Source organism: Hemicordylus capensis, chromosome 1 (genome assembly GCF_027244095.1).
Source record: "Hemicordylus capensis ecotype Gifberg chromosome 1, rHemCap1.1.pri, whole genome shotgun sequence".
Taxonomy (NCBI): domain Eukaryota; kingdom Metazoa; phylum Chordata; class Lepidosauria; order Squamata; family Cordylidae; genus Hemicordylus; species Hemicordylus capensis.
This window is the reverse complement of record NC_069657.1, coordinates 282,196,530-282,214,642: the sequence shown is the minus strand read 5'-3', so window position 1 is coordinate 282,214,642 and position 18,113 is coordinate 282,196,530. Positions and strand designations below refer to the sequence as shown.

At 42.5% G+C, this 18,113-nt stretch overlaps 1 protein-coding gene across 13 annotated transcripts in view; it reads right to left on the bottom strand.

Annotated features, from left to right (window-relative positions):
- Positions 1–18,113, bottom strand: part of MBOAT2 (membrane bound O-acyltransferase domain containing 2) — a 173,478-nt gene that overhangs the window by 31,522 nt on the left and 123,843 nt on the right. For all 13 annotated transcript variants that reach the window (XR_008313779.1, XM_053285777.1, XM_053285771.1 and 10 more), the window contains one exon: positions 13,912–14,007. Coding sequence is in view for 9 of the 13 variants with exons in the window: in XM_053285777.1 (XP_053141752.1) it covers positions 13,912–14,007 (96 nt within the window). In the remaining 4 variants the exon portion in view is untranslated. The remainder of the gene's footprint in view (positions 1–13,911; positions 14,008–18,113) is intronic.

Here is an 18,113-nt window from a genome sequence, read left to right as displayed (position 1 = left end):
CTTCCACTTACTCATGTAACTCCTCCTGGTGGAGGCTCGATGAGAGTTCAGAAGGATATTTTTCAATAGCCGACCTTCCACGCAGTTAGCTACAATGTCCGAAGGGATGGATGTAATATCCACCCCCCGGTCTCTCGACAGTAGATTGGGGTCCAGTGGAAGGTCGAATAGTCGTTCCTTGTCAGTCTGAGTAGCGATGCAAACCATGGCTGGTGAGGCCACTATGGTGCCACCAAAATAGCTTGTGCATTGTCTTGTATCCACTTGCCTACCACCCTGTTGACCAGGGGCTGAGAGAAAAACATATAGAGGAGACCTTTCCCCCAGTGGTGCTAAAAAGCATTCCCCGGGGATCCTCACTCAGTGTTTGCTCTGGAACAAAACCGCGAAAATGTCCTGTTCGTGGTCGAAGCAGACATATCCACCTGAAGAATGCCCCATCTTTCTATCAAACAATCTAGGCACAACTAATTCAGTTCCCACTCGTGATGTTGCTGGTTCCTGAAAGCTCTGCTGAGGTCATCCACCAAGACGTTTTCCAGTCCCTTGATGTGGATGGCAGCGAGAAAAACATTCTTGGATATGCACCAATTCCACAACTGAGTGCTCAGAGCATACGAGGAGCATACTTTGCTGTTGCATTGTCTACAGACCCTGAACTTGATGGGCTCCGCAATGGACTCCCCAACCCATTAGAGAGGCGTCTGTCATGACACACTACGTCAGAGTTGGAGGATCGAAAGCAACCCCGTTCAGAAGGTTCTCTCCCACTTTCCACCATCTCAGTGACTTATGAACTTGTGGGGGGATGTCCAGAAGAATCCCTTGACTGTTGGTGTTTGGGTGGAATGATTGCAGGTACCACAACTGAAGATGACGCATTCGAAATTGAGTGTGGAGAACCGTAGCTTTGCATGAAGCCATTAAACCAGGCAGTCTCTGGATCTGATCGGCCCGCTGTTGGGGATGATCCTCGAATAGGCGAACAAGTGTGTAGATTTGCTGGTACCTTTAGAGAGGCAAATAGGCCCTTTTCGTTTGAGTATCCAAGATGGCAGCCCCTATAAAAATCTATCAATCTGGCCGGTTGGAGTTTGGATTTGGCCCAATTCACTTGGACTTCCAAGTCTTTCAGTAGTCGTAGAGTGAATTGGATCTGAGATTCCAATTCCGATTTGTTGCAGTGTACCAAGAGCCAATCATCCAGGTACGCAAATGTGGTGATCTCTCACATTAGTAGATAAGCTATGATTGGTGACATGCACTTTGTGAAGATTCTTGGTGCTATTCTGCCAAAGGGCAGAACTCTGTACTGGAACGCTAAATTTCATATTGCAAATCTCAAGAACTTCCAGTGGTTGTCCTGAATTTCAATATGAAAATATGTGTCCTTGAGATCTAACATGTCATGCCACTCTTCCTTGGCTAGGAGCAGAAGAATTCTCTGCAACATTGTCAAACAGAACTTGCATATATCCACATGTTGATTCAGGCTGCAGAGATCCATAATCGCTCTGAGTCCTCCGTCCCTTTTCGGGACAAGGAAATAGTGTGATTAGAACCCCTTCAGTCAGTCTGTGCACTTTCACACCTTTCCTCAACAAAACATGCACTTCTTGCCACAGGGCCAGGGTCGGGGGAGTAGTCTTTACAACCTCGAAACTTGGCAAAGTTATGAACTCGATAGCGTAACCAGTGTTGATAATTCTTAAGTCCCACTGGTCTGATGTTATCTGGTGCCATGCCGAGGCATGACTGGCCAATTTGATGACGCTGGGTGGCAAACAAGTTATCTAAGGCATGCCATTAACGGCCAGTACACTGGTGTTTAAGGCTTCGGCTGGCGATGATGGTGTAAGCCGTGGACAGTCTCTGAGATCAAAGAGATTGTTTGGTACTGTCCTTGCCAGTATGAGGGCCTTGGTTTTTATTTCTTTGGGCACAGCTCTTTTTTTGATAAGGTTTAAAAGGTTTCCTATAGTCTTTGTGGTCCTGGTACTTGAAACCAGAACACTGACGGTTATAGGTCCAATAACAGGAGGAGCCTTGGGTTGAGGCAGCAGCAGTTGAAAAACTCTTGGCTGTAAATTTCAATTTTTTCAGTCTTGCTGGTCAATGGACCGAATAAAGATGATTGATTGACTTTTTCAGCGTTTCCATCGTTGCATCCATGGATTCGCTAAAAGGGCCCTTTCCATCAAATGGAAGGTGTTCAATCCAGTCTTTCATATCGTTATGCAACATGGTAGATCACAACCAGGCATGACGCCTGAGGGAGACCACAGTGGTAATTGTTCTAGACTCAGTCTCCACCAAGTGTTTGAAAGTGCTTCACAGTTGTCTGGTGAAGTCACCCGATTTATTAAGCATTTCATCAAATTTCTTAACAAAATCGACTGTCTTCAATATGGTAAGATCTTTGCGCACAGAGTCCCAAAGACAATAATTATAGTGGGCTGGGCAGGCTGCATAATTCGCTATATGAATAGAAAAGCTGGCAGTAGAACAGACGTGGCACCCAAGGACGTCGAGTTTCCTACCCTCTTTGTCAGAAAGGGTAGTATGTCCTTGGCCGGACTCAGAAGACGCAAAGTCTATAACTAAGGAATTTGGGATGGGATGTTTCAATAAATAGGAATTATCTTCATCCTGTATGCGGTATAGAGTCTCTAAACGTCTTGATGTAGGTGTGGATGTTTGCAACACGTCCCATGCAGTTTTAGCTGCCTTAGTAATGAATGACAGCATTGGCAGAGTAATAGGCTGTATGGATTGTACAGCTGCCATCATTTTGTAAATGGGGCCTTCGAGGTCGGTAGTAGGGCACTTGACCTCTAGACCTAGCATTCCCACCATCTGCTGAATCATCTTGGTGTATGATTTCAGTTATTTGTTTGGAGAAGTGAACAGCTTCGGAGCAACGTCTGATCTGAAGGGGGATCCGAAGGATTTTGTTGGGTGCCATCGTCCCCTTCCGTGTCAGTATCTGAGGACTCCAAAGAGTCATACGAGTCAGAGGACTCCAAGGGCGCACCCGGGGTCAGCAGTTCCACTGGGCAGGAGGGTGGAAGCAGATCTGGAACTGCTCCAAGGGGCAGAACAGGAAGCTGAGGTGGTGACTCCGTGAGCGCCAGGGGCACTTCCAATGTCACCGGCATAGTTTGAACACATTGGCTCACAACCATTGGAGCTCTAGAGGACCTAGGAGGTAAAGGCCTTCATTAGGAAGGGGACTGAAAATAAAACGGCTAATATTATTATGCCCTTATAAAAAACTATGATGCAACCACACCTGGAGTACTGTGTACAATTCTGGTCACCACATCTAAAAAAGGAAATTGTAGAACTAGGAAAGGTGCAGAAGAGGGCAACCAAGATGCTCAGGGGCCTAGAGCACCTTTCTTATTAGGCAAGGCTACAATACCTGGGGCTTTTAAGTTTAGAAAAAAGACAACTGCGTGGAGACATGATAGAGGTCTATAAAATCATGCATGGTGTGGAGAAAGTGGAGAAAGAGAAATTCTTCTTCCTCTCACATAACACTAGAACCAGGGGTCATCCCATGAAACTGATTGCCAGGAAATCTAGGACCAACAGACGGAAGTACTTTTTCACAAAATGCATAATCAACTTGTGGAATTCTCTGCCACGAGATGTGGTGACAGCCAACAGCCTGAATTGCTTTAAGAAGGGTTTGGATAACTTCATGGAGGAGAGGTCTATCAATGGCTATTAGTCGGAGGGCTATAGGCCACCTCCAGCCTCAAAGGCAGGATGCCTCTGAGTACCAGTTGCAGGGGAGTAATAGCAGAGCATGCCCTCAACTCCTGCCTGTGGCTTCCAGTGGCATCTGGTAGGCCACTGTGCAAAACAGGATGCTGGACTAGATGGGCCTTGGGCCTGATCCAGCAAGGCTGTTCTTATGTAAGGCACCAACAGTTGTATCGGAGGTACTCATTGTTGAACAGTCCCCGCTGCTTGACATGGAATAAGGCCTTGAAGCATGCATTGTGTCTTCCACAATTGGAAATCTGCCCGATCTAATTGTGCAGCCGGTGAGAAGTTATGACGAAAACCGCATGCATGAATGGGGTCTTTTTGAGGCACATTCTGTTGAGGGGGAACAAACGTAGGCAATGGTTTCCATGTTGAAGTATTAGCAGGTGGGACTACTGTTGGCACCTGGAAAGATGAAGATCTGACTCCTGTTGCGAAAGGTGACATTGATGGGATCCTAGGAGGCACATCCTCTTCTCCATCAACCTCCATATCCAAACCTCCAGTTAGGAAACTCTAAAATGTGGAACCCAAAGGGGTATTTGCTGAGGAATCCAATACATTCAACAGGGATTTCACAGTCCCCTGATCCAAGAGGACATAGTCACTGGTATCAAACACCAACAATGGGGATTTCAGAGGTGTTCTCGCCGGAGAAAGAGGTAACGGCTTGTACGGTTGTGGAACAACAGTAGCCCTTGGAGAAGTTGGTAGAGTACAATGAAGGGTGGCAACTTCTCTATCGAAGGACGACACTGAAGAGGTCGGGAGTGCGACCAATGTGGACGGCACTGGAAAATTCAGCCTCAATATCGATGCTGATGTAAAGCTGTCAGTACTAACGGAAGTGTCGATGTCACCGTATGCGCCAATGCCAACGGTAGGAGGAATGGCCCAGAGGACATTATAGCAGGGGATGGTATCGATGGGTCTGATGATGGCAAAGGTGGTCGATATTGGACTGAGGACAGCGAAGGCGTCCTCGACCTCGATGAGTGAGTCAACTTCGACTTGTGCTTTTTTGGAGGTGGTGATTCGCTATCCGAAATAACACAATGTCGCTTACGGTTCTTATGCCCAGTGTCAGTAGACCTGCACTTTTTGAAGACAATTTCTTCAAGTTCATCCCCCAGGGTTTGAGACTGTGCACGCAAAGACCTGGGGCAGAAACCAAGAAGGTAGATGTCGACATTGGTGTCGATCCTGAGATCGGTGTTGACTCCTGTCTCGGTGCTGGTGGACACAGCATGTCTCCATACAGCGCAACCCTAAGGTGCTACGAGCAATTCTTTAATGTCTGCTTCAAAAAGGATCTACAAATCCCACAAGAAGCAGGGACATGTTGTTCACCCAAGCAGAGCAAAGAGAGATCATGTTAATCAGTTAAGGGTAGTTTAGCCCTACACTGAGAGCAACACTGAAATGTAGTCTTCTCCCTTTCAGCCATGTCTTCTCCAATGACAAAGCCATGGAACTGTAATAATCAAGTCCAAAGTCCAAAATTCTAAGAATAGTAAACTCACAGTCTGAAGTCCAAAACACTGGAAATCTGTCTGAAGTAACGTTTCCTTTTCTATAAACTGAGGAGCAGTAAACCATAGGTCTCAACGCATCAGCGGTCGAAAAGAAACTGAGACAAAATGGCACCTGACTGCCAGGAAAAGGAAGGCATGGAGCACGTACACGGCAGGTAGGGGCACCAAAGAGGAGCTAATGAATCCATCCAGAAGGTCCCTGCGCAGGCACAGTAATCCATTTCTCATGATGACAACAGATCATTTCCAGATCAAAAATAAGATAAAGGAAGTAATGTACCATGCTCTCCAGGACCCCAGCTGTCCAGCAGTGCCTCCCATCCCCAACCTCAATTCTGTCAATTTTCCATGGAAAATGACTGTTCAGCAAAATGGTGGCCAGAAATGATTTTAGAGGTCATTTCTGGCCACCTAGGAACTGCAGATAGGCAAATTTGAACTATTTTTCAATCCGTGGATAACAAGGCTGGGTGTACATGACCCAGCCACGGATATGCAGAACTGTGGGTGCCAGGACCATGGATAATGAGGCCCACCTGTAAAAAGGAGGAAAGGTCAGGTGTATCACCCTGCACTCTTTGGAGGAAGAACAGGGGGAAAGTATAAATAAAATAAGGATGGTGCCTTAGTATCCATGTGTATAATTTATTTATATACATATGCACCAGAGACAAGATATTTGTTTCTCCACCCCTATTCCTCTTCTCAGAAACAGAGATATAACTTCTAGAGGGGACTTCTTGAGGGCAAGTCTTGCAACTCCCCTGCTAACTGGGCAAAAGAGGCACCTTTTAATGTGGTGAGTCTCTTTATTTAGCAGGGGGAGAGTAAATGGCCCTATCCACCCCCAGCACAGTACCTCCAGTGACAGTTGCTGGTGTCTATCTTGTGTTGTTTTTTTTAGAATGTGGGCCTTTTGGGGACAGGGAGCCATCTTATTTATTTATTATTTCTCTGTGTAAACCGCCCTGAGCCATTTTTGGAAGGGCGGTATAGAATTATTATTATTATTATTATTATTATTATTATTATTATTATTATTATTATCAACAACTCACACATTTTTTAAAAGGAATACTCAAAATTCCCACGACCAAAACAAAATAGGGACAAAACAGGGGCAGTTTATCAGAGAGAGGCACCAGACAAATCAATACTGCCCCTTAGTAAACAGGAGCCATTGGGGCACATAGTAGCGCATTTCACCCTGTCAAGCAGATACATTCAACTACATATTTTTATGCATATATTAGAATATAGCTGACTTTGAAAAAATGAACTTGTTTTAAAGCAATAAAAAGTAATTAGTGTCTTTGTGCAACCAGCCTGTAGGGAGTATATTGGTTTTCCTGCATCATACTGAAGACATTGTTTGCTGCCTTGTAGACACAAGGGTAATGATAATAGCAGAGAAAGCAATATAACAAAGATTCATCAGTACCCAGGAGAACACCATTCTCTGATTACACAATTCAGAGTAGAAAAATAAAACACATTTTTACAATATAAATCACTCCCTCTAATAGCAAACTTCATTGCCCTATGCAAACCAGTAGGGCAGTGAAATGGGGCCACACACAGTCAAGGTAGGGATTTCTGCATATGTGGGGTGCTTCCCAAGTATGCAGAAAAGTATTATTTCATAAAACAAAAATGGAGACAACAAAAACAATCCTCCTAAGGTAGGCTACGTATGAGCAGAGCTTTCGCATAGGAAAAGAATGCCAGAAACAGTTAAGAGGTTTCAAACTGGTGGCTCCTGTCTCCTTACAACTGCCACCACAGTTCTGCTTAATAAACCATTTTGCCCTCAGAGGAGGAAGAGTAAAAAAAGACTATCAGAAAAACTGCTTGAGGAAAGCAGCATGACGAGAGCAGGCAAAAACACATACAGAAACTTGTGACAAGCAGGAAGGGTAACTACTGTGAGATGTTTTTGACACCAGTGTTTGCACAGCCAAGCCCCAATAACAACAGGACACGTATAATTTGGAAGATCCAGGGCCACTTTATTAATTAGATTTACAAATAATCTGCAATGACTGTGGGTTTTATGTCTTTTTAAAAAGTTGTACACCACCCAGAGCCTCTGGATGGGGTGGTTTATAAATGTAATCAATCAATCATGATGAACATACTAAATAGAGTGTGGGTACCAGCCATGTGGGTCAGCCTCATAAGGAGGGCTGCCCACAACAGAGTGAAGGACTGGGTGTTGATTCAGCCCGGCTCCAGGTCCAGACATCACCACAACCGTGAGGTTTTATCCCTGCTAAGAGGAGACCAGCCTGCCCCACCCTACCCAGGCGGCAAAACAATGAGTGGTGGGACCCAGCCAGCCTCCACGTAGGGGCAGATCCCAGCCCAAGGGCCACAAAACCTGCAAGGGCTGTTCCTCGGCTTCCCACTTGCCTTAATTGGTCCTCCAGTCAAACACCAATACGAGACAACCTACCCCTACCCGCACTCACCTGCAAAGTGACCAAACAGCCTAGACAATGAAATGCTACCAGGAGAAGTAGGCGAAAAAGGCCACCCCCAATGCCAATCGGGTGTAACCCAAAAAATTCCTACTTGGCACAAAAAGGTGATCAGATAACCCTCAGTGAAACGGGATAGGTGGGAGCCTCACCCCAGAGCTACTGAGAATGAGCAAAGGGTGCCATATTGTATTCATAAGTACAATAAACAATAAATTGCAGGTGAGAGAAATTGGCTCCCAAGTGGCCTGTTCCCTCCCCCTTCAAGAGTACTCATAGGAATTTATCAGAAAATGCAGGGTGAAGAGGGAATTCCCGCTCCCCATTGCACTTCTCAGGTTGAGATCTTCCATTCAACATGTTGTGCACCCAGATACAAGACCTCCCCACAACCATTTATAACACTTACACTGGGGGCAAGCTGCAAACAAGTCCTATTGAGTTTGGTATGTAGCAAAATCATCTCACAGTCCAATCAACAGCATAAATATACAGAACTCTGATTAGTGTTTGTCATCTAATTTTAAAGATACTGTATAGGACTCATGATTTCAATCTAATTTTAGCTTTATTTACACATTATGTTCAACACTCATACAATCTGCAGACAATGTATACTAGTACAGATCTGTACTCTGGAACTGTTTTTCATGTTATGTTGAATGAAGATACAGCAGTATGCTTCCTGTCTGTACCAGGGATTTAAGGGATCTGTACTCAGGTTCACTTTTAAATCAATGTGTGTACAATCGTTCACGCAAAAACATGTATGTTTGTGTATGCAGGTGAACACAGGTACAATGTAATTACTGAACAGAGCTATTTCTCTCTCTCAGCATATTAGATTTAACTTTATTTTGAATTCAGTGTTCCATTATTTCTGTAAGAGTTGTGTGAAAATAAGCATAATTCCATTTATTTATTTTATTGTTAAATTTTTATATCACCTTTCATTAAAATAATCTCAAGGCAGTTTACAGAACATTTAAACACAATATAAAACCATAAAAAGCTACACAATAAGAATTCAAATGGAATATAAAAATACAAATCTAATTAAAAGTTTAAACTGCCCAGGGACTTTTTTTGTACGAGGCAGTATATAAATGTACTAAATAAATAAAACAAACAAACATGTACAATAGAACCATAAGACACAAAGCACTCGTTTAAAAGCCTGGGTAAAAAGCCAAGATGTTACTTGCTTTCTAAAAACTGTGATGGAGACTGGGGAAATGAGCCCCACCCCCCCGAGAGCATTCCAGAGTCCGGGGGCAACGACTGAGAAAGCCCTGTCCAATGTACAACAAGGTGAGCCTCTCTCATTGTCGGCATATGGAACAGGGCCCCCTCTGATGACCTCGTCAAGTGGGCAGAAACCCTTGGAAGCAGGCAGACCCTCAGGTATCCAGGGCTCAAACCATTTAAGGCTTTAAAGGTTAAAACCAGAGCCTTAAATTGGACCCAGAAACAGGTTGGCAGCCAATGTAGCTCTTTCAAAATGGGGGTAATATCTGTATCCAGATAACATCCTAGCTGCCGCATTTTGTACTAGCTGCAGTTTCTGAATATTTTTCAAGGGCAACCCCACGTAGAGCATGTTACAGTAATCTAGCTGTGATGTGACTAAGGCGTGGGTAACAGTGGCCAGATCTGACTCTCGAGGAAGTGATTCAGCTGGAGCACTAGCCCAAGCTGTGCAAAGGCACCCCTGGCCACCTTCTCCACCGGAGCTTCCAAAAGCAGAGCTGGGTCCAGCAGTACCCCCAAGCTGTGCACTTGGCCTTTCAAGGGGAGTGCAACCGGCTCTCCTACTGACCAACAGTACCTTCGTCTTGCCCGGATTCAATCTCAGTTTGTTAGCCCACATCCAACCCATCACTGCCTCCAGCCCCCGATTCAGGATTTCCATTGCCACCCTAGCATTAGGTAACAAGGAGAGATAGAGCTGAGTTTCATCTGCATATTGCTGACAACTCATTCCAAGTCCCCAGATGACTTCTCCTAGTGGTTTCATGTAGATGTTAAACAGCATGGGGGACAAAACCAAACCCTGCAGGACCCCATAGACCAATGGCCATGGAGCCGAGGCATAGTCTCCCAACACTACCTTCTGGACCCTTCTCCAAGCAAGGACCAAAGCCATTCCAAAGCAGTGCCTCCAATACTTATACTCGAGAGATGGTCCAGAAGGATACCACGATCAATGGTATCGAAAGCCACCGAGAGGTCCAGCAGAACCAATAGGGTCACACTTCCCGTCAAGCTCCCGGCGTAGGTCATCCACTAGAGTGACCAAGGCAATTTCAGTCCCATATCCAGGATGGAAGCCAGATTGAAAAGGGTCTAGGTAATTTGTATCATCCAAAACCTTCTGCAGCTGGGACACCACCACACACACTATCACCTTGCCCAAGAAGGGAAGGTTAGAAACCAGTCTATAGTTGTATAGGTTGGAGTAATCAAGGGAGGGCTTTTTAAAATAATGGTCTTATCATCGCCTCCTTGAGGCATGATGGTAGCTTGCCCTCCCTTAATGAGGCATTGATTATAACCTCCAACCATCTGTCTGTACCCTCCCTGGCAGATTTTATTTGCCATGAAGGGCAAGGGTCAAGAGAGCAACTTGCACACTGCCCAGAATCTTGTCCACATCCTCAGGATGTATTAACCGAAAAGAATCAAACACAACAGGACCAGATGGTACCTGATGCATGTCGGGTGGAACTCTCAAAACCCTGGAGTCCAGATCAGCACAGATTTAAGTGCCTTTATCTGCAAAGTGACATGCAAACTGATCACAAAGGGCTGTAGATGGTTCCTTCCCCATTAACTTGGGGGAATGTGTGGAGCAATGTATTTGCTACACAGAACAGCTCCGTTGGTCTGCACTGAGCAGATAGAACGGAGGTGGAGAAAAAGCATTTCTTCGCCACCCCCACCACCATGGATTGATTGATTAAGTGCCATCAAGACAGTATCGACTCTTAGAGACCACATCGATAAATTGTCTCCAGGACGATCTGTCTTCAACTTGGCCTTTAGGTCTCTCAGTGGTGCATTCATTGCTGTCGTGTTGTGACGGAGTCCATTCACCTTGCTGCTGGTCGTCCTCATCTTCTTTTTCCTTCAACCTTTCCAAGCATTATGGACTTCAAGGGAGCTGGGTCTTTGCATAATGTGCCCAAAGTATGATAGTTTGAGCCTGGTCATTTGTGCCTCGAGTGAAAGTTCCAGATTGATTTGTTCTATGATCCATTTGTTTGTTTTGCTGGCTGTCCATGGTATCCTCAGAAGTCTTCTCCAGCACCAAAGTTCAAAAGCGTCAATGCTTGTTCTATCTTGCTTCTTCAAAGTCCAGCTTTGGCATCCATAGAGTGTCATGGGGAAAACCACTGTCTGAATGATTCTAATCTTCGTAGGTATAAACACATCACGGCATCTAAATATCCTTTACAAGGCTTTCATTGCAGCCCTACCAAGTGCTAGTCTGTGGTGTATTTCTTGACTGCTGTATCCTTTACTGTTGATGGTCAATCCTAAAAGGCAGAAGCTGTCCACCACGTCAATGTCTTCACTGTCAATTCTAAGGCTGGTTGCTGTACCTCTTGTCATTAGTTTAGCCTTCTTTACATTTAGTCATAGTCCCATTTTTTCACTGTGCTCCTTGATTTTTACTACTGGAGTTTTTAGATCATCTGCATTCTCAGTTATCAGAGTGGGGTCATCAGTGTAGCGCAGGTTATTGATGTTTCTTCCTCCAACTTTAAAAGAGCGCTCATCTTCCTATCCAGCTTCCCTCAGTATATGTTCAGCATATAAACTGAATAAATAATGAGAACATATACAGCCTTGCCTTACTCCTTTGCCAATCTGGAACCAGTCTGTTTCACCATCTTCCGTCTGGACTGTGGCTTCCTGCCCTGGGTAAAGGTTTCTCATGAGAACTATGAGATGTTCTGGGATGCTAATTTTCCTAAGGATATTCCACAACTTGACATGGTTGACACAACTGAAGGCTTTTCTGTAGTCAATATAGCACATATTGACTTCTTTTTTGTATTCTTTGGCTTTCTCAATTATCCAGCGTGCATCAGCAATGATATCTCTGGTTCCTCGGCCTTTTCTGAAACTAGTTTGAACATCCGGCATTTCCCTTTCCACATAGGGCTCTAATCTGCATTGGATAATCCTGAGCAGTATTTTGCAAGCATGTGAAATTAAGGATATTATGCAGTCATTTGAACAATCTGTTAGGTCTCCAATCTTTGGTATTGGTATGTATACTACCTCTTGCAGTCTGTTGGCCACTGTGTCATTCTCCAAATTTGCTGGCATGGTTTGGTTAAAGCCTTGACTAATTCTTCTTCTGTTCTAGCCTGTGTTCAGTCGGATTCATTATCACTCTTCCTCAAGTGTCGTTCCAGCCATCTGAGTTTACACATATTATAGAACTAAATACTTTCTCAAAGAACTGACAAGATGTATTTTAAGAATTAATGCCCCACCATTCCCCCCAAAAGAGCATCCAAGGCAGCTTACAACAGTCTTTAAAAACAACATAAAACAGAATTCTAACACATCAACAATACAGCAGCCAATAAGGTATTTTTTTAATTTTAGAACCTGTAAATGCAGATACTATTTATTCCAAACTGAACCACCCTCCTACAGTTGACACTGAATTTGTCAATATTTATATTTCATTCAAAAAACAACTTAACAAGTGATTAATTTTTTGTTTCCAACATATACATAATTTTGATATATATCAGTCTTCTGACTGACTGATCAATTGATCAATCAAACTGTTTTATCCAGAGATAAATTTGGCCCACAAATTTCTGTTGCATATTAGATTCTCACTGGATTTTATCACACTTCTGGTAAAAGCCAGCTTTTCATTTACAACCAAGGAACTGTTCCTTTGTGCTCAAGTCATTTGGAATTTCTCACTTGGAAGATCTTCCATAGAACTAATTATTATTACTGTTAACTAGCAGCTGGAGGAGGAAGAAGCTGCTTGTACTGAGTCTATGAAGCTGAGGAGGAGGAGGCTAGGGATGTGTGAACTAGCTCGACCTCAAACTAATTCACCATTGAACTGGTCTGGGCCTGGTTCAGCTTGAGGCCAAGCCAACCCCTACCCCTCAGGCCGGCTTGGGGTTCTACAGTTAAAAAGATTTTTTTAAACTCACCACTTCTGAGGAGTTCTCTGGCATTTCCCCCTCCTCCCGCCCACCCACCCCTGGCCATTTTTGGGCCATTCCGGTCCTTTCTGACATCGTGGTGGTCATTTTGTAGGCTGCCACCACATCAGAAAGGACTAAAATGGCCAAAAAAATGGCCTAGGGGGATGGGGAACCGCCAGAGACCTTCCCACAGCAGCAACCCCCAGAGACGGTGAGTTTGTTTTTTAAAAACAATTATTTTTTTGAATTGTAGAACCCCCGATCCAGATAAAATGTGAACCAAGCAGGTCTCTTTGGAAACAAATAAGCCCGGTTCCGTTATTTATTTATTTAGCATATTTTTATACTGCCCAAAACTTACGTCTCTGGGCGGTTTACAAGAAGATAAAAACAAAAGTAAAACATTAGTTAAAGTCTGGTTTAGACTTGAACTGAACTGGGCAAACCGGTTTTGTGTACACCCCTAGGAGGTGGCTGACCCTTTAACTCTGGGTTACTGAAAATTGTGCAAACGTACACAGTGGTGAGGTGATTTTTATCAGTAATAACCTCTGAGGAAAGCATCAAATGCCTAAATCACTGTGGCCTGAAGCCCCTATTAGTTTTTTTTTAAGGGAAGATCCTGTTTATGGATCTTTAGTGCTGTATCTAGCTATGCCCTGAAAAGAGCCATGAAACATCTAGGCAAAGAATTGGGTACAGGCAACTCAGACCAGAAAAGTCTTCCTTCATATACTACCAAAGTGAAGGAGAGATTACCCACTGTTGTTCTACTATTACAAATAAGGAAATCTAGAAATCATAAAAACCAATTAAAACACCAGTAAATAGTGCAGATTTCTATAAAATACAAGGAAAAAGTAAAAGTTTAACTTAGTATTTATTTGTTCCCATTACACACACACACACACGGGATTTTATTCTTACCCAGAAAAATCAGCAGAATATTGTCCATAATCAAAGATATAGACTCTAGAAATTTGGCACACAGTGAGGTATCCCAAAGCAAAAACAAAACAATATCTGAAAGAGAAAAGACATCATTAAATTATCTATCTGAAATACCCAGTGTCTATTACAAACTTTAATTATTCAAAGCATATTATTAAGTGATCACAAGTTCCTATTTCTCTCCCCTGCTGAAACCGTTTGAGCACACCTTTGTTTTATTATTCTGTATTGTATAGATTCTATGCATGCTTTATTTTTTTAAAAAAAGATTTAGGATTCAGCTGTACAGTCAAATTCCATGTATGAAATCAATAGGTCTTAACCCATAATACTTAGCAAAAGTAGGCACTACTGATCCTAATGGAGTTTACTTCCAAGTAAACATGCATAAGTTTGACCTGTATGTCCATACTACTATAAAATAAGTAATACAGTATTACTATAAAATAAACAAGTCATTTAAAATGTTATAGATACCATAGGCAATTTAGAAGTTTCTTCATGCCCATTCGTAACGTTGGAACACTTACAGTAGCAAATAAAAAGGAATCCATGTTTTGCTGAAAGTACTCTCCCATTACCTTTGACATGCGGGAAACTGTTTTTATATTAACAAAGCATGTTTATATTAACAAACTTTTATACCATTCAGAGCGACTGCAGCTGTTTGCACAAATGAATCGCAATAATTATGAAAATCGTCCCAGCTTTTGTATGTGAGATTACTTCTTTGGCAGATATTTTTTTAAAAAATATTGCATTTAGCAAATGTCTCATCTTAATTATCTCCTTCATTGTTTCAATTAATTTTTATTTCGGCCAGTAGGCATTTCCTAGGACAGTTTTTATAATCTTCCTTCTCCTCTGAACATGTTAATTCCACCTTTCCCACTGGAATGTTTATAACATCTGAAGTTTCTTTGATACTGTACCAACAATTTAAACAGTTCTTGCTTTGATTTATACAGATCAATCAATTATGACCCATTCCCCACAAATATTCCCATATTTCAGGCAGAATGCTTCCTGCCCCCCAAACACAGCTCTAATTTTCCTATGCATATTAACATATTTCCATGCTTGAGCTGGGGGGGGTCTACACACACACACACACACACACACACACACTACACAAAATATGTTCTGCCTTTGTCACAAACAAATGATCAAGTTCTGCATTTAATATGGACCCCCTCCCCTTCTAACATCAAATAACTTGTTGGAGGGACTAGTCTTGAATTCAGGTAAATAAGATACTTGCTTCTCTGACCTGTAGCAATAAAAGCGATCATCACCCTATGCTTCTGAAGTTTTTAGGAATACTAGTCACCAAAGATTGAGGTGGTCTGAGGAACTTGCCACAGAAGTTGCTAATGTACTTGGGTCAGCAGAGGTGTGTAGTTTACAGGAAGCAATTATAACAGGATCTATTGGCTCCCAGGGGTGTTCAATGTTAGATCATTTTTCTTCAGTCTTAGCACTGTTGTGCCCAGTTTTTGACACTTCAGTATATCCAAGTAAAAATTCAAATCACGCCAAGTCTTTTTCTCATTCCTGGTTTGATGGGGATTGTTGTATTGCCAAAAATAACACACTTAGGGCCTTTTTAACTTATAGAACAGCACCCTCTTTGGAAAATAGGCAAAGGGCGCTTTCAATGAAATCCACCTAAAAGAGGTTGCTTAGGGAGAAGAAGGCACAAGCCATTAATAAAAACCAGCTTAATTTAATTGAGGCCGCTAGGTCTAACAATCAGTCTAAGTTTTGGAGGCTTGTTTCACCTGCTCTGTCGAAAACACCTACACTTCCAGCTTCTGTGATTCCAGCTCAGGTTTAGGAACAACATTACCTAAAGCTTTATAGTAAGACTGATCATATGGCTTATAATGCTGAGCAACTAAGTGGAGATACTCTTAGGTGGAACCCAGTCTCCTGTTCAGAGATTGAAAAACTTATTCACAAATTTAGTAATGGCAAAGCCCCTGGTAGTGATAACATTTCTATTGAGGCTATCAGAGCGCATCTTGATTGGTGCGTCCCCGTTTTAGCCTCACTATTTATCTATATAGATACAACTGCTAACATACCCAGTGATTTGGGCCTTGCTATAATAATTCCTCTTTATTAAAAAGGTAGATGTGAAGACCCAGCCAACTATCGCCCCATTAGCTTACTTAATGTTATTAGTAAAATTTATGCAAGACATCTTTTGATAAAACTTCTAGACTGGATCGAGGCAAATAACATTTTAGCTATCAAGCTGGCAGGCTTTCGGGAGGGTCATTCCACCACGGAACATGCTTTTACCCTTCAATTTCTGACAGAGAAGTATTCTAGGTTCCCAGGTTCAGCATTTCTATGTAGCATTCATTGATCTTAAAGCTGCATTTGATACGGTTTCTAGAGAAAGACTGTGGTCTAAACTGGAAGCTCTTGGAATAGATAAATATTACTGAAACTTATTGTTAGTCTGCATAAGCATACTTGTTTGAAAGTTCATTATGGCCCAACTGGAGAGTTAACATCAGAAATTCCAACTTTTAGAGGAGTATGTCAGGGCTGTATACTTGCTCCTACTTTGTTCAACATCTATGTTAATTCTGTGGTTACTTGTTTGTCCACCCTTTCTATTCATCCACCAAAGTTAGCCGATAGGCATGTCTCCATATTATTATACGTGGATGACATGGCTATTATGTCGCAGACACCTGTAGGCCTTAAGCGTGCCCTAAGACTCTTTTCATTGTTTTGTATCCAAGAGTCTATTGAAATAAACTATAGTAAAACTAAAGTCTTAGTGTTCACCAAGTGAGCTAGGCGTTGTGTCCATACAAGGACACAAGATTGAGCAGGTTAATTCTTTTAAATATCTAGGAATTATGTTTCACTCTGTTGGCTCTAGAAATGCCCATTTTAACTCCATCAGGCAGTCTGCTCAATTGGTTGTAAATAAGATCAAATCTTATCATTTTACACATGGTGCTGCTTTTAAACCTGCGACAGTGAGACTTTATAGCACTTACATTTATATACCGCTCTATAGCTGGAGCTCTCTAAGCGGTTTACAATGATTTAGCATATTGCCCCCAACATTCTGGGTACTCATTTTACCGACCTCGGAAGGATGGAAGGCTGAGTCAACCTTGAGCCCCTGGTCAGGATCGAACTTGTAACCTTCTAGTTACAGGGCGGCAGTTTTACCACTGCGCCATCAGGGGCTTTATATAGTCATATATAGCAAATATATAGTTATTTGCTCTTATATGGAGCCCAACTGGGACCTGCAAGTAATTTTGCCTTACTGGAGGCTATCCAGTTTATTAGCTGCATTTTGCAGGTACCGTGTTGTGCTCCGAACGCTGCCATCAGAAGAGAAGTTAGGCTTATTAGGCTGGAATCCTTATACTGGTGCTGTATTTTTCGATTTTGGTTAAAATTGAGTTTTGGACAGGCGGGTTTAGCCTCTTTGGCTATGAATGATGGTTTTAATTCGAGCTGGAAACGAGCTGTCTTGAGTAAATTTTCTTTTTTTGGTCTCTGCGTAGAGGATTTGCATACTGTAGGAATTGAGCAAGCCAAAAAGTTAGTTAAGCAACGTGTTCTGGATACAGAAGTTCAACAAGAAGGTGCATGGATCAAGCAGGGTTTATACTTAGGGAGTCAAGCTATTAATCTTAAACCAGCTAAGTACTTTGATGTGGTGCTTGTCCCTAAATTTAGACGAGCCCTCACTTTAGCGCGTTTAAATGTTTAAATGTTCTTCCAACAGCAGTATTGGATGGCAGGTTTAAGGGAGTTCCGCTATTTTTACAACTTTGCCCATGTGGCAAAGGGGTTATAGAATCTGCCTCGCATGTTATTCTTTATTGTGATTTTTATAGTGAACCCCATTTAAGACTTATATCTCCTAAGTTAGATAATTTGCCTGGCCGGTCTGATGAATTTTATTTAAATTATCTTTTAACTAATGTGGACACTGATATTATCTCTTTTATGGCCAGGTTTTGTTGTATTATTTGTAAAATTCATACCGGTTTATTGTAAATGTTTGCTGGCCAATGACCGAATAAACTTATATCTATCTATCTACTAGTAGCAATAATGGTCTAAAGAGAATTAAGACCCATGCTGGGGGTTTTACTACTGTAATCCCATAACTGTTTGGTTACAGATGACCT